General features: G+C 45.8%; 1 protein-coding gene and 1 long non-coding RNA gene across 5 annotated transcripts; one reads left to right on the top strand and one right to left on the bottom strand.

Annotated features, from left to right (window-relative positions):
* Positions 1-9234: 9234 nt before the first annotated feature.
* LOC310695532 lies at positions 9235-11118 on the bottom strand. Of its 3 annotated transcripts, none has more exons than XR_014520128.1 (2): positions 10979-11118; positions 9235-9669 (listed from the first exon to the last, which is right to left on the bottom strand). It is a non-coding gene; the product is annotated as an uncharacterized lncRNA (long non-coding RNA). The 3 variants fall into 3 exon arrangements; XR_014520129.1 differs by lacking the exon at positions 10979-11118 and adding an exon at positions 10237-10868; XR_014520130.1 differs by lacking the exon at positions 10979-11118 and adding an exon at positions 10283-10868.
* Positions 11119-11196: 78 nt separating this feature from the next.
* Positions 11197-14224, top strand: UBB (ubiquitin B). 2 transcript variants are annotated; one of them, XM_083480052.1, is made up of 2 exons: positions 11197-11524; positions 12694-14224. In XM_083480052.1, the coding sequence occupies exon 2, from the start codon at positions 12701-12703 to the stop codon at positions 14072-14074; it is 1374 nt and encodes a 457-aa protein (XP_083336178.1). In that variant the 5' UTR covers positions 11197-11524; positions 12694-12700; the 3' UTR covers positions 14075-14224. The 2 variants fall into 2 exon arrangements, with proteins under 2 accessions (XP_083336178.1, XP_083336179.1); XM_083480053.1 differs by lacking the exon at positions 11197-11524 and adding an exon at positions 11702-11767.
* The last annotated feature ends 111 nt before the right edge of the window (positions 14225-14335 follow it).

The following is a 14335-nucleotide window of genomic DNA, read 5'->3' as shown; positions in this document are numbered from 1 at the left end:
AGGAGCAGGGACAGAGCAATGGGAGCTCACCCCATCACGGGCATTCAAACCGCCGACCATTCTGATTGGCAAGTCCTAGGCTCTGTGGTTTAACCCACAGCGCCACCCGTGTCGCCTATAGATAATTTAGGAAGATGCAAAAATTGGAGAAGTACTGATTTGCAGCTGAAAACAGAAAAGGAAGGGATGTGGGGGGAGTCAGGAGATTCAAAGTAATCTCGATATTTGGATTTTGTACTATTTTATGTTGTATGTTTATATTTCTGAAAATCGAATAAAAAAGATTATGGGGGGGAAATAAGAGTCAGTGTGGTATAAGTGGTTTGAGTGTCAGGCCAGAACATGGAGGAGATTCGGGTTCAAATCTTCACTCAGCCATGGAGCCGATTAGGGGACCTTGGGCCAGGCCCTATCTCTCAGCCTTAACCTACTTTGCAGAGTTGCTGGAAGATAAAAGGGAAAGGAGGAGGTGCGTGTTTGCTGCCATGAGCTCCATGGACGAGATGCAGAATATAATTACAATGAATCCAGAAACAAACGAATAAATGAAGCCTCACGCCAAGGCGTGCAGAGGTGACTCAGCAGTAAACAGCGAATGATCCATGCCTCCTTTAAGCAAGTCCTCGCCCTTACTGGGTGCCAATTCTGTGTCTCATTTAATGGTGGGGATGAGATCACCGCTGATCATGGGAACCGGATGTTGTGAACCCCAAAGCTGATAATTGTCAAGTTCCTGGCAAGTCATTTGAAAGGAGCTTTTCCGTAGGGCTCCGTCAAGCCCCGAACTGGTTTTGTGGGGGACAAGCGGTGGAAAAGGCAAGTGTGCCTCTGAGCATGTCGTCTGCTGAATGAGGATATTTCCAGCCTTGGCACTGGATGGGGATGAAGCAGAGGTGCCAAACATGTGCTTAAGAACTGTTAGAAGAAAAACTGCTCCTTTTCCCTTATGGGGTACCCAAGATCCTGTATAGAGTCCTTATGTAGGTTCCCTATCAGTAGCAGAAAATAACAGAGGCCAGCCAGAGAATATTGAGAAGCAAAGCAGCTAGTAAGCCTGATCTTTATTGATCTGTTGCAACAGGGTCCTCACTCACCACACGCAGGAGGGAGGAGGAACCCCGAACAATGGTGTGCAAGGCCTTATATAGACTTTGGAAGTTGCCACCCTGTAGCTCAAGACTGCCCTCCAAAACATCAGACGTACATCACTGAAGGGGTGGTCTACAGCAGAAATCCTGTCTGCCAGATACTTGATAATGGCCACTGATTGCATTTACCTAGGCAGTCTGGTCATTCCTTTGTGATAAATACTCAGTTCCTGAACCCAGGTCACAGGCTCACCCGAGTCATACACAGATAATGCCCTGAAAACAGGATTTGTGAGCAAAGAGACAACGAGAGGTTTTCCCATTTCCTTCCTCACTGCAGAGGAATATTTGAGGTCAAGTTGGGAGAGTAAAAATGGCTTCAGGATTGTTCTCCTGTTCTATTTCAGACACGTGGTTTGTATACTTACGTATGTGTTTGCTTGGTACATTTATGAACATTTATTTAATATCTTAGACCTTATAATTCTCATAACAGAACGTAAGAAGAGCTTTCTGGATCAGACTTGATGATCTGTTGGCCTGATCCAGAAGGTCTGATCCAGCAGCCAAGTTCTTATATCCTTAATGTAGGAAAACATCCTCAGAGCTCCTTGGAAGTCTGCTGACACAAGGCCTGAGGGGTACGTTGCCGGAGGGCCATAGAACCACACTGATTGTTCAGTCATTAAGAATTGCTTCTAAAATGATAAATAAATACAAAGCGCCTTGAAATCACAAGCCCAGATTTGGTTTCCTAGCAGGTGGAAAGGGGGCCAGAAATAAGTGCTTTCTGGTTTTCTGATTCTGAATGCATCCCAAGAGTTAAATTCCACATTGACTCATTTTCCCCTGTAACCTAAAGCCTTCTGTGTGTATTGACAAACCCCAGTCCGCACCCAGAGCTGCTCAGGAGAGATGCAGGCCTGAAACACTCCACTAAGCTGCTGCAGCTGGTCAGACTTGTTTGGTTTGCCTTCCTGTCAAGTATTGGAAGGAAAGGTCACTGGAGAGAACATGTTCACCAGCCAGCCCTTCATTTCCTTCTTCCCCAGTATCGTAATTCTGTGCCTGCCATTATGATTTTTCAGTGACAAGATTCTAGTCCTCATTACAAAACTCAATACTTCTATCTTCTCCCTCATCTATTTCTTGTGACCTTTCTTGCTGCCTTTACTGGACGCCAAAAGACAGGCTATAGGGTATTTATCCATTACGGGATTTGCTTAAGGGGAATACACAGCTGTCAATACATGTGACTCGTAGACATGAGGACTCTATTATTATTATTATTATTATTATGCTCTTTGCCATAAGTTTCCAAGGCAGGTTATGGCAATTTTAAAAGACAATGTTAAATTCAGTTTAAAACCAAAGAAAGGGGTTTGATTATTTCCCATTTAAGTCAACAGGGTTTGTTTCATGTTAAAACATTCCTGTTTCCCCACCCCATCAGTTTCACACAGGAAGACCTCAGAGCAGAAACACTGAACTTTGGTGTCCCAGAAAAAGAATATCAGAGAATGAGCCCTGGATTAATAAACAGCTCAGCACTTTGCTCTCCGCAGTGGTAATCTTCCTCTGGAAAGCTCAAAGGTTGATGATATTGGTGGACATGTTTTCCAACCATGTGAAGCATGATTCATTGCCATTCAGGCCAGCCAAGACATAGCTTCCCATTGACTCCTGGTGCATACCTCAGATATTGCCAATATTCTTTATGCGAAGACAGCATTTGCGCTCACTTTTTTCTTTTGAATTTTGTTAAATCACGTATAACTGTACTTATTTTCCGAGCCTTTTTTATAGTTTCGGTTTTTATCTTTGAATTTCCATATGTTTTTATAGCTGTTCTCTCTGTTGTACATTATAAAATGACATTAAAAAAACTCTCCCCCCATTGTATATATCACATTAAACAGAGCAATACGTATGAACATCTGTTATCAGTTCTACCTTCAAATTCACTGGGACTTTAATGTTAACAGGGGGGGGGGGGTTGGGCTAACCCTCCAGAACGGCTGATGGAAGGACATTTAAATGCAGCAGAGTCCAGGCTCCATTATATTTTTGAACAGAGAGCACATAAATATAGTTTATAGGGCTGACGGGCTCCATGCCTAGCTAATTCATGCAGTTAACCCTAACAATGTGTCTTCTGTTTGGCCTCTTATTCCAGCTGCTTCCAGTTGCTACGGATCTCTAGCTTGCGGCTGATGGAAGTTGGGCTGGGGCATCTGGGGGGCACCAGGTTGGCAGAGGCTATAGAATAATATTCTGATTAGTAGAAGAAGGGGGAAGAGAGGGGGATTAAAGGGCAAAAAGAAATAACAGTCTAGAAGCTGTGGAACATTCTCCAGTTATCTTGTGTTGTTCAAAGTTCACTTCCAAGGATAAGCTCTGTTTCAGTACAAAAGTACCGTTCTCCCCTGCCCACCGCCTGCCGCTATCTTAATCAGGCATGCTTGCGTGGCAGTGACTCAGCAGAGCGAGGTTTCTGGGAGAGCAGCCCGTTTTGTCATTCAGGCTGGGCAAGGATACCAAACAGGCATCCAGGCAGCACGAAAGGCCTCTCTCGCTTGTGGGGGGTTGTGCAAAAGATCCCTCTGCAGTCTTGTGTAACTCTCCGTTGCATTTCGACAGGGAGCCGTTCCCAGTGGAGGATACTGGGCCCTGATCCGATTAGATTCTGGTTGCTGGAGGAAGGAAAGCAGGATGGGAGGAGGCACAGTCTCTGGTCTGTTCAACTTCCTGCTTAGATTTATGATGACTACGCAAGTCAAAAATTGTCGGTGCTTGGACGATGACCTTGGAGACGAGGGTTCAAATCCCTGCTCAGCCATTGAGCTCTCACTGGGTGACCTTGGGCCAGCCACTGTCTTTCACAGCTTAATTTACCTTGTTGGCGTGAGAGTAAACTGGGGACAGGGAGAACCATGTACAATGCCTATATAAATGTAACATATTGTTAACGGAACAATCCGAGGGCTCCCTTGGACAAAAAAACAAGGACACCAGCCAGGAATACCAGAGCAAAACAGCAGCCAGTAGGCTTGTTCTTTATTGAAGCCTGTCATGACAGGACTCCCACCTGCCAGCAGGTGAAACAAAATGGAAGCCCAGAACAAAAGAAGACCCCAACTTTTATTAGTTACTAATCCCCCAAACTACACCCCTAGAACTACATCACAACTACATCATGACTACATCAGTGACACATCACAAAAAAGAGGGGTTGAGGGAGGAGTTGTGGTGGTAACCTGAGTGTCTTGTCACCTGGCTGGTTCCTCCTTCCCCCCTCCCCATGAGTCATTTCCAGGGGACAAAGGGGAGCTGGCAGTTTCCTGCCCCCAGAGGGAAGATCTGATCATTGTCCTTTGTTCCAGTCCATGTTGAATCCACTCCTATATGCAAGTTCTTTGTGTCCTTGATGGTCTTCTGTCTAGGACCATTGAGGTTGGCATGCCAACTGGGTAGGGCTCCTGCGTATGTGCTGGTATGGTTAAGGGATTATGGCCGTCCCGTATCAAACCTTCCCCCTTTGATAGTCCTTCCTTCATGGAGTAAAATAAAAGTGGACCGGTGTAAATCCAATGTATGGTTGATTTACTATGAATTTATAACAGAAACTTTGCGTATGTCGTGTGTGTGTGTGTGTGTGTGTGTGTGTGGTGTTTGTACAAACTGAATGATTGGGGGGCTGGGTTTCCTGCAACAATATAATTAAAGAAAAGCAGAAGCAGAGAAGTGCCTGGCTGCTGAATCAGTCCAAAGTGGGCCTAGTTATTCCAGCATCTTCCAGATGCCCCGTAACTCCAAAACATCATACATACATCACAGAAGGAGGCGGTCTCCAACAGAAATATATCACAGGAGGCAGTCTCCAACAGAAATCCTGTCTGTCAGGATACCTGACAATGGTCACTGATTACTCCACCTGGGCAGCCTGGCCATTCCTTCTGAGATGCTAAATACCGGTACTTAGTTCCTGAATCCAGGTCACAGGCTCACCCTATTCAAATATGCCCTGAAAACAGGATTTGTGAGCAAAGAGACAATGGGGAGGCTTTCCCATTTCCTTCCTCACTGCAAAGGAATATTTGAGGTCACTGGAGAGTCAAAATGGCTTCAGGATTGCTCTCCTGACACGTGGTTTATATACATGTACATTTATGCACATTATAAATATATAGAATACCTTAGAATTCCTATAACAGTTGGATCGATGGTGGCTAAGGCTCACCTATCCAAGTTTCCTGGTTTCACAGAACTCTCCAGCAGGCCCTGTGTGACCACTGTGTAACAAGATAATTGTCGTATTCTCCCCCCGCCCAATATGTTGGTCCAAAGCCACAAGTCTCATTTTTATCTCATGGAAGCATCCTGTAGTGTTCAAATCAAATTTCTGTTTGGAGTCAAATCACTTTAACAACAAAACATTTCATTTTGAGATGTCAGCTGCTCTGTTCAGTCCCTCTGCAATCTCTCTATGTGTGTTCTACTGTAAATAGCTCACCACTGGAATTCTGATTTGACGAAGCAGACATTTGGGCCAGTAACTCAGACCTGCCCCAGATGGACTTGTCCGAGCATGTTAAAGAGTTCGTCTCGCAGGCAGCATTTCCAAGCTGTTAGGTCATCTGAACTCAGCTTTCAGCTGCTTAGAAAACAAATGCACAGCCCTGTCAGTTATGCCCAAGGGCCTGGAGAAAAAATGGTGATGGTAGCGAAATGTTAATATTTACCAGTCACTTCTAGAAATTAACCCATCCTTGCAGAGATTATACAAACCTGGGTGAATGCCGAAAAAAATATTGGGTTGTATCCAACATTAGGCATACTCAGACATATTTCAATTAATTTCAATGGGCCTACTCTGACTATGGCTAACTAACACTGGATACAAACCATTTTAAAGTAACAGATTATTATTATTATTATTATTATTATTATTATTATTATTATTATTTGCAAGGAGAGCAAAACTGTCATCAGGAAGAGAACAACATAATCTAAAGCAAGGATGTTGTCATTTGTGCTGAAGGGAACACGAGCATTTCTGTGATCCATACAAGTTGGGTTATCGTGGATGATGCATGTGATGCCAGTTCAAACGTTATCTGTCCTGTTTGAAGTCAAGGGACACAAACCAGGCAGATTATGCTGAGAAGCGTTCCTGAAACACTCCTCCCCCTGCCACCCTCAATCTAGCTTTCTTTGTCTGAACAGCAAACAATGAAATCGGGTGGTTTCCCGAGCACTCTTTTAATTCCTTTTTTCAGGAAAACAACAGAACATACCCTTGGTTTCCCACTGTGCAGGCACTCTGTGTGTGTGTGTGTGTGTGTGTGTGTGTGTGTGAACTCTCCTAAATCAGCAGTGAGAGATTCTGCATGCACCCTGATGATCACCTTGTGACTTGTGTACAAATCTATGCAAACACACACAGCCCTCTTTCCAAATAATAGATGCTTTCATAATGTTGCCTGGTGACCTAGTTCTTGCCTGCCCCCAGTTTTTCTGGGAAATCCAAATGCACTGAAAGGATCAAGGCGGTCATAAGATCTGGATTTATTTGTGGTTTTTGCCAGCCCAGCAACGATAGATATGTTGCCATCAGCTGGTACTCGTTAAGCACTGAGTCACCCAGAATTCTCAGGATAGCATTTAAAAGGAAACATGTTTCAAAGGTTTTCCAGGGTCAATGGTCTACATTCTGGAGTTACCCCATGATATGGCACAAGCTATGCCCGTAAACATGTTGTGGAACACAAAGTGACCCAAGATTAACATATGGGTACCAGATTTTTTTCAATGAATCTGGGGACACTATTTTTTTTTTTTTTTTGGAAGCAGAGTAGCAACAGGGAGTCAGTAGTGGGGATGGTGAGGCAAAAGACCCTGGGCCCAAGCACACATGCATGTTGTATAAAGGTGCAAAGCCCTTCTTTTGCACCCTGTGAAACATAAACGCACAGAGTTTTTTAAAAAACTGGGCAACAGCACGCTGCCCACCCGTGACTCCCGAGCCTTCCCCGATCTTCTGCCCCCTTCCCCCTTTGTTTTGAAAGATTGGGAGAGGCTCGGGAGTCGGGCGGGGCGGGTGGCCGTTGCCCAGGAGGGGCACAAGGGGTGCGGTTTCTCTGCCAGTCAAGGTGCAAAGCCCTTCTTAAGCCACATTTTAATTAACTGTTTGTTTGTTGTTGTTGTCTGTTTTCCCCATTACGTTTTATTGTACAGTGGTACCTCGCGTTAAGTACTTAATTTGTTCTGGAGGTCTGTTCTTAACCTGAAACTGTTCTTAACCTGAAGCATCACTTTAGCTAATGGGGCCTCCTGCTGCCGCTGCACGATTTCTGTTCTCATCCTGAAGCAAAGTTCTTAACCTGAAGCACTATTTCTGGGTTAGCGGAGTCTGTAACCTGAAGCGTATGTAACCTGAAGCATATGTAACCCGAGGTACCACTGTAAATCATATTTGGTGTTAGCTGCCCGGAGCCCATCCCTGGCTCCCTGGCTGGGGAGGGCGGGGTATAAACATTCTTCTTATTATTTTATTTCACACCCTGTGAAACATAAATGCACAGAGTTTTTAAAAAACTGGGCAACGGCCAGCTGCCCACAACTCCCGAGCCTCCCCCGATCAGTCAAAACAAAGGGGGGAGGGGGGGGGAGATCTGTACCGCCGGACGTCCCCGGTTCCCCTTCGGCGGTGGCGGTGGCAGCGACAGTCTCAGCACGGAGCCAGCCTGGTAGCGCAGTTGACTCTGGCTGGCTTCAAGAGCTGCTTGCTGCCATGGTGCCCACCATTTTTCCTCTCTGGAAGTCGCCATATGATGCGTTGCAAATCTGGGGACATTTATGGGGACGGATTTGTCCGGGGACAGATTTGTGGAACTGGGGACATCTGGTCAATAAAGTATAATGTTTATTAGTACCATCACCCCACCAGTTTCGCAATGCATTCTGAAAGTTTCTAAGCAACACAGAATTCTTCCTCTTTTTGGATGTCCAGCAATTGTTTTAGATGGGTGGGAAACAGATTTCTAAGGCATTAAAAAAAAGCGTATTTATCCCCATTTGCACATTGCTTTTGTCTTCAAAGAGAATGGAATATGTATTAGATTCTTGTCATCTGTGAGACTCTCAATATTACACAGAAGTATGCTTTGACGAAGAAGCAATGCAAGTAGCATAAAAGGTAAAGGTAAAGGTACCCCTGCCCGTACGGGCCAGTCTTGACAGACTCTAGGGTTGTGCGCCCATCTCACTTAAGAGGCCGGGGGCCAGCGCTGTCCGGAGACACTTCCGGGTCACGTGGCCAGCGTGACAAAGCTGCATCTGGCGAGCCAGCGCATCACACGGAAACGCCATTTACCTTCCCGCCAGTAAGCGGTCCCTATTTATCTACTTGCACCCGGGGGTGCTTTCGAACTGCTAGGTTGGCAGGTGCTGGGACTGAACGACGGGAGCGCACCCCACAGCAAGGATTCGAACCGCCAACCTTTCGATCGGCAAGCCCTAGGCGCTGAGGCTTTTACCCACAGCGCCACCCGCGTCCCTGCAAGTAGGATAGAATTGTCCGATTCAATGAGTTCACCCTTATAAAAAGCAGAAGAATATATTTTTATTGATTTCCTTTTTGAGGGGGCAAGTGAAGTTTTTTTAACTCATTTTTTAAACTCACCAAGACATTTTAAGCAAATTGTGGGGGGGTTTTTAAACTGTGGGCAACCCAGAAATTGTGAAAGGGCTGCAGCAAATTCATTCTGTTTTTCTGGATTGATTGCTTTTGTCGACAGGTGTCTTTTGTACAGGTAACAAACTGGGATGACAGGTAAAACCTTTCCCTTGCATCAGGTGCTTCTAATCTCAGCTCATTATATACAGTGAAAATACCAGGTAGCCTGACATCTAGCTGGTTGATAGGGGATCAAATATTTATTTCACTCATTCTAATGCACATCAGTCTCTAACTTTTGTCTTCCGGGTGGCTTTCCTGTTGTTATTCTGTCTCTCACAGCTACAATAAACCTACCATTAAAATTATGGACTGGTCATTTCTTCGTCAGAGGGCAAACAGGCAAATTTCGCAGGGGATCAAATACTTCCCCCCCCTCACTGTATTCACAACGTTTTTACTATTGCGTTTCTTTTTCTTTGTTTCTTTATTGCATTTTATTAATCTGAGGTCAGCCGCTAGACAGTAGGTTTCTACGAGGAAAAGTCGGGTTTTGGTAAAGGCTTTAAAAGCAAATAAATAATGAACACAACAAGCCAGCCATATCAAACTTATTTTGTATCCAATCCTCTTAAAATATGTATCCACTCTGTTTTCTCCTGGATACCTCTTTTCTTCTTCTTTTTTTACAGGAAGTGCTACAGGAAATAACATGCATATGCTATTAAGTTGCAAAATTCAGGGTTCCTCTTGCCTGCTAATCCTGGGCAGGGGAAGAAGAGAGAAACTGGTTGTGTGACCCGGTTTCAAGGTACTCAGCGCGATTCCCATCTGGCAGAACAAAGTATTAATTTCAGGCGAGCTCAGAAGAGGAAACGGCTTCAGGGACTGGAACATTGTTTCCTGTCGAAAGCCAAAAAGAGAAAACACCAGCTTGAGTTTCAAATGCTGAGCCCTGTTTTCATCGCTACGTAATAACTTGGGGGGGTGCGTTGAACCCAAGTAAGCAATATTTAGAGTAGACCCACTGAAATTGACGGACATGGCTAAATTCACTCCATTGATTTCAATGGATCTACTCTGAGACCAACTGCTGGATACTCCCTATGTAAAGACTGGGAAACCCAGCCAGATGGGCAGGATAAAAATTAATAATAATAGTAATAATAATAAAGACAACTTTGCACAACTATTGTTTTGATGCCAGCAACTCCATTGACAAAAACATGGAACGGTTTGCAGCAAGGAGACAAACAGAATTGTCTCCCAAGAACAAGCACCTCATATGTGGCTAGATGGGTCAACACGATAAATAGCTTAATACATAAATATGGCTTATCCTTTTAACATTTTCTATGAAGACTTTGGGGGATAACTCAGTATGGAAATATGTACCCCCCACTTTTAAAATGTATGAGGGGAGAAGTTCTGCTGGGCACGAGTGACTCCATTTTACAAAACCTGACTTACGGGGCATATTTTGGTGATACTATTCAAGTATTTTTGTTCAACAGACCTGGCTTGCTGGTTAGTGGCAATTCTTTTTTTTCCCCCCTGGGCTTTTTTATTTTCCTTTTTTGACCCTGCTTCCCCGTTCCTTCCAGTTTTGTTCACCAATGATAATGCTTGCAGTGTTTTTAATTTATTTCCCCCCCTCAAATATTCTGCTTGGAGACTATCTCATAATGGGAAAATATGAAATTTAAAAAAAAACAACATTGTATGACAAGAAACAAATAGATTTTCAAACACAGCGAGGTTATAATTGGCACCTCTCCTTCTGGGACTGAAGAACAGGAAAAAAACGCCTCAGTTAATTACATAACCAATTCTTTTAAAATGGTGAAGGTTTCTGAGGGGGAGCCAAATTTTCCCTCAAAGAGGAGAGGCCTCATTTGTGAGAGAATGAAAGCATTCTCTCTTCTCTATTGTTTTATATGTTTTTTATGTGTTTTATATGTATTTTGGTTTTATCATCTTGATTTTTCAGTTTTAATATTAATTTCCCCTCAGGAGACCCCTCCCCCACCCACGAAGGTGCCCATCCCCCACCAGCCTCCCTTCGCCGCCCCCCCGCCCTTCCTCCCCCGCATGCGCACAACAGCCCGCATTCACTTTCCTCCCACCCCACTTCTCGAAATCTGCTTCGCTGAGGCGGAGGGGCCTTAGCAACGAGGGTGACCTCACCCTGCACCAATCAGCGAAGACTTACTCATTAGAAACACACGGAGGAAAAACACCTCCCTTCCTTTCTCCAGATCCTTCCAGAGCTTTCCTACCCGAGAGCCAATCAGCGATCGCATGGTTCCTCCCTTCGCACCAATCGCCACCGAGCCTCCGATTTAATCCCGCCTCTCTTCAACGGCCGGTCGAAATTGCGCAGAGTCTCTTCACCTGCTCTTGTATATCCCTCCGCAGCTCGCACAACTCGTTTTATCGCGTGTCGTAACAAGGAGACCACAACGTCTTTCTCCGTTTTCATTTTTCCTTCCTTTCAAATAGCGGGGGACACACCGGGAAGGGAGAAGTGGCTCTCATTACCGTTTATCGCCGGACTATTTTTTTTAGCGGAAGGAGACTAGAACTCCGCTCAGAAGGAGGAGCGATAAGTCACAGAGGTCTATAAATACTAGAGGGCGGAAGCGAAGCGGACATATTCGGCGCTGTCATTGACGAGAGGAGAGGTTGGAGAGAGTTTTGTCAACGGAAGCGACGGTCGGGATTCGTTTTTCCTAGTTGAAGCGGTCGTAGCACAGTGGTAAGACGGCGGAGAGGGTGGTTGGGAAAGGAGGCGGCCTTTCGAGCGACGTGGCGGCGCCTCCGGGGTGTGGCGTCACCGGCCTCCATTGTGGCGAGGCGCTGCCCGGCGACGTGGGGGGGGGGCGGCGGAGGGGGCTCGGCGAGGGTCTCCCTGCGCAGCCCTGGCCAGAGGGGAGATGGGGTGGCTTCGTGGCGGGAGGCGCGCCTGAGGGGCGAGCGCGGCGCTTTCTGCGCCCGTGAGGTAAAAAGGAATAAACCGAGACCCGCCCTCTCCCCCCCAATAAATTCATTTTTATTGTGCTGTAATGGAGGTCCTCACAAAGAAGCGGGCAAAAGCCGTATCGTGGCGGTCGGGAGACGCGTTTTAGATGGGTGGGGAACCGTATAAGCGGGAGCCTCAGCTGACGCAGATATATAGGAATATAGTAAAAATGCAGCACAAAGAAGCAAACTCGGTGCTTATTTTTTAAAAAACGGGGATGAAGAGAGTCGGTTGCCAGAAACCTACGGGGCTAATTTTAGGAGTCCTGGGTAGTTGTTCTTCACACCTCCCCCCAAAAGTGCAATGCAAATCATTCCGGGAAAGTGCGTCATAAGTACAAAAGATTTGGCATGTGATGAGCTGGCGTTATATTGGTATTGTTTGTAGCAATGAGCTGCCTTTGAGTCAGTTCTAATAAGGGGAAATGGGAAGCAAAAAAGGGGGGTGGCTTGGGAAAGCGCATGCGTAGTATGTATGTTTATGAGCAAAAGCATAGTGGGGGGGGGGAAAAAGTGTGAGATCACTGAATTGGTTAAAAGGGGGCTTCAAAAAGTCATCCAGCTCAGCTCCTTGGTCGTTTTGTAGTGAGGATTCCCCCCCCCCTGCTTCTGACCTTAGTGTGTAGTATTTGAGGATATCAAATAGTGCTTAGCTTGACTAGGCTTGCCATTTCCCCCTCCTTTTTCTGCTTGTAGATGGGAGACAATTCCATTATATCTCTGTTAATTGCTGTTACAATATGAAAAAGTTTGGAAACTTATTTGACAGTATACTCATATTGGTTCTGATGGGTGTTAAAAACCTCACAGGCTTTTAGTGTTTCTGGTTATTGGATAACTTCTGCATTGCTGAAATGGGAAGGTGCTGAAGTATAATGAGTTATTCATAATGTCTTATTATTGCAGATAAAAAATGCAGATCTTTGTCAAGACTCTGACTGGCAAGACCATCACCCTGGAGGTGGAGCCCAGTGACACCATCGAGAACGTGAAAGCTAAAATCCAGGACAAAGAAGGCATTCCCCCTGACCAGCAGAGGCTGATCTTTGCCGGAAAGCAGCTGGAAGATGGCCGCACGCTTTCTGACTACAACATCCAGAAAGAATCCACCCTCCATCTTGTGCTGCGTCTGAGGGGAGGTATGCAAATCTTTGTCAAGACACTCACTGGCAAGACCATCACTCTGGAGGTGGAGCCCAGTGACACCATCGAGAACGTGAAAGCTAAAATCCAGGACAAAGAAGGCATTCCCCCTGACCAGCAGAGGCTGATCTTCGCCGGAAAGCAGCTGGAAGATGGCCGCACGCTTTCTGACTACAACATCCAGAAAGAATCCACCCTCCATCTTGTGCTGCGTCTGAGGGGAGGTATGCAAATCTTTGTCAAGACACTCACTGGCAAGACCATCACTCTGGAAGTGGAGCCCAGTGACACCATCGAGAACGTGAAAGCTAAAATCCAGGACAAAGAAGGCATTCCCCCTGACCAGCAGAGGCTGATCTTCGCCGGAAAGCAGCTGGAAGATGGCCGCACCCTGTCTGACTACAACATCCAGAAAGAATCCACCCTCCATCTTGTGCTGCGTCTGAGGGGAGGTATGCAAATCTTTGTCAAGACACTCACTGGCAAGACCATCACTCTGGAAGTGGAGCCCAGTGACACCATCGAGAACGTGAAAGCTAAAATCCAGGACAAAGAAGGCATTCCCCCTGACCAGCAGAGGCTGATCTTTGCCGGAAAGCAGCTGGAAGATGGCCGCACGCTTTCTGACTACAACATCCAGAAAGAATCCACCCTCCATCTTGTGCTGCGTCTGAGGGGAGGTATGCAAATCTTTGTCAAGACACTCACTGGCAAGACCATCACTCTGGAAGTGGAGCCCAGTGACACCATCGAGAACGTGAAAGCTAAAATCCAGGACAAAGAAGGCATTCCCCCTGACCAGCAGAGGCTGATCTTCGCCGGAAAGCAGCTGGAAGATGGCCGCACGCTTTCTGACTACAACATCCAGAAAGAATCCACCCTCCATCTTGTGCTGCGTCTGAGGGGAGGTATGCAAATCTTTGTCAAGACACTCACTGGCAAGACCATCACTCTGGAAGTGGAGCCCAGTGACACCATCGAGAACGTGAAAGCTAAAATCCAGGACAAAGAAGGCATTCCCCCTGACCAGCAGAGGCTGATCTTCGCCGGAAAGCAGCTGGAAGATGGCCGCACCCTCTCCGACTACAACATCCAGAAGGAATCCACCCTCCACCTTGTGCTGCGTCTGAGAGGTGGCTTTTAGGTGTTAACGGAACTCTTTATTTGCAAGTTGCCAATAGCATTTGTTTGCACTGTAGCTGTTTAATGTCTTAATATTGTAAGGTAAATAAATGTTTAAGTAACTGCTGGACTGTTGGTGTAAATGCTAAATAAAAGTTTTTGTTGCACATTACTTTGTAGTTCTCATGAATGATTAAGTATGGTGTTCAATAATACTTTTCTCCCAGTTTTTTTACACTGTAGGTGTTGTGCGTAACTTCAAGGGTCTGGGAAAGAAATCAAA

This window comes from Podarcis liolepis, assembly GCF_965112155.1.
Source record: "Podarcis liolepis genome assembly, chromosome: 16".
Lineage (NCBI taxonomy): Eukaryota > Metazoa > Chordata > Lepidosauria > Squamata > Lacertidae > Podarcis > Podarcis liolepis.
The sequence above is the reverse complement of the archived record's forward strand: the minus strand, read 5'-3'. Positions and strand labels throughout refer to the sequence as shown.

Coding starts and splice junctions, on each gene's coding strand:
- UBB (XM_083480052.1), top strand. CDS start 12,701: ATGCAGATCTTTGTCAAGACTCTGACTGGCAAGACCATCACCCTGGAG.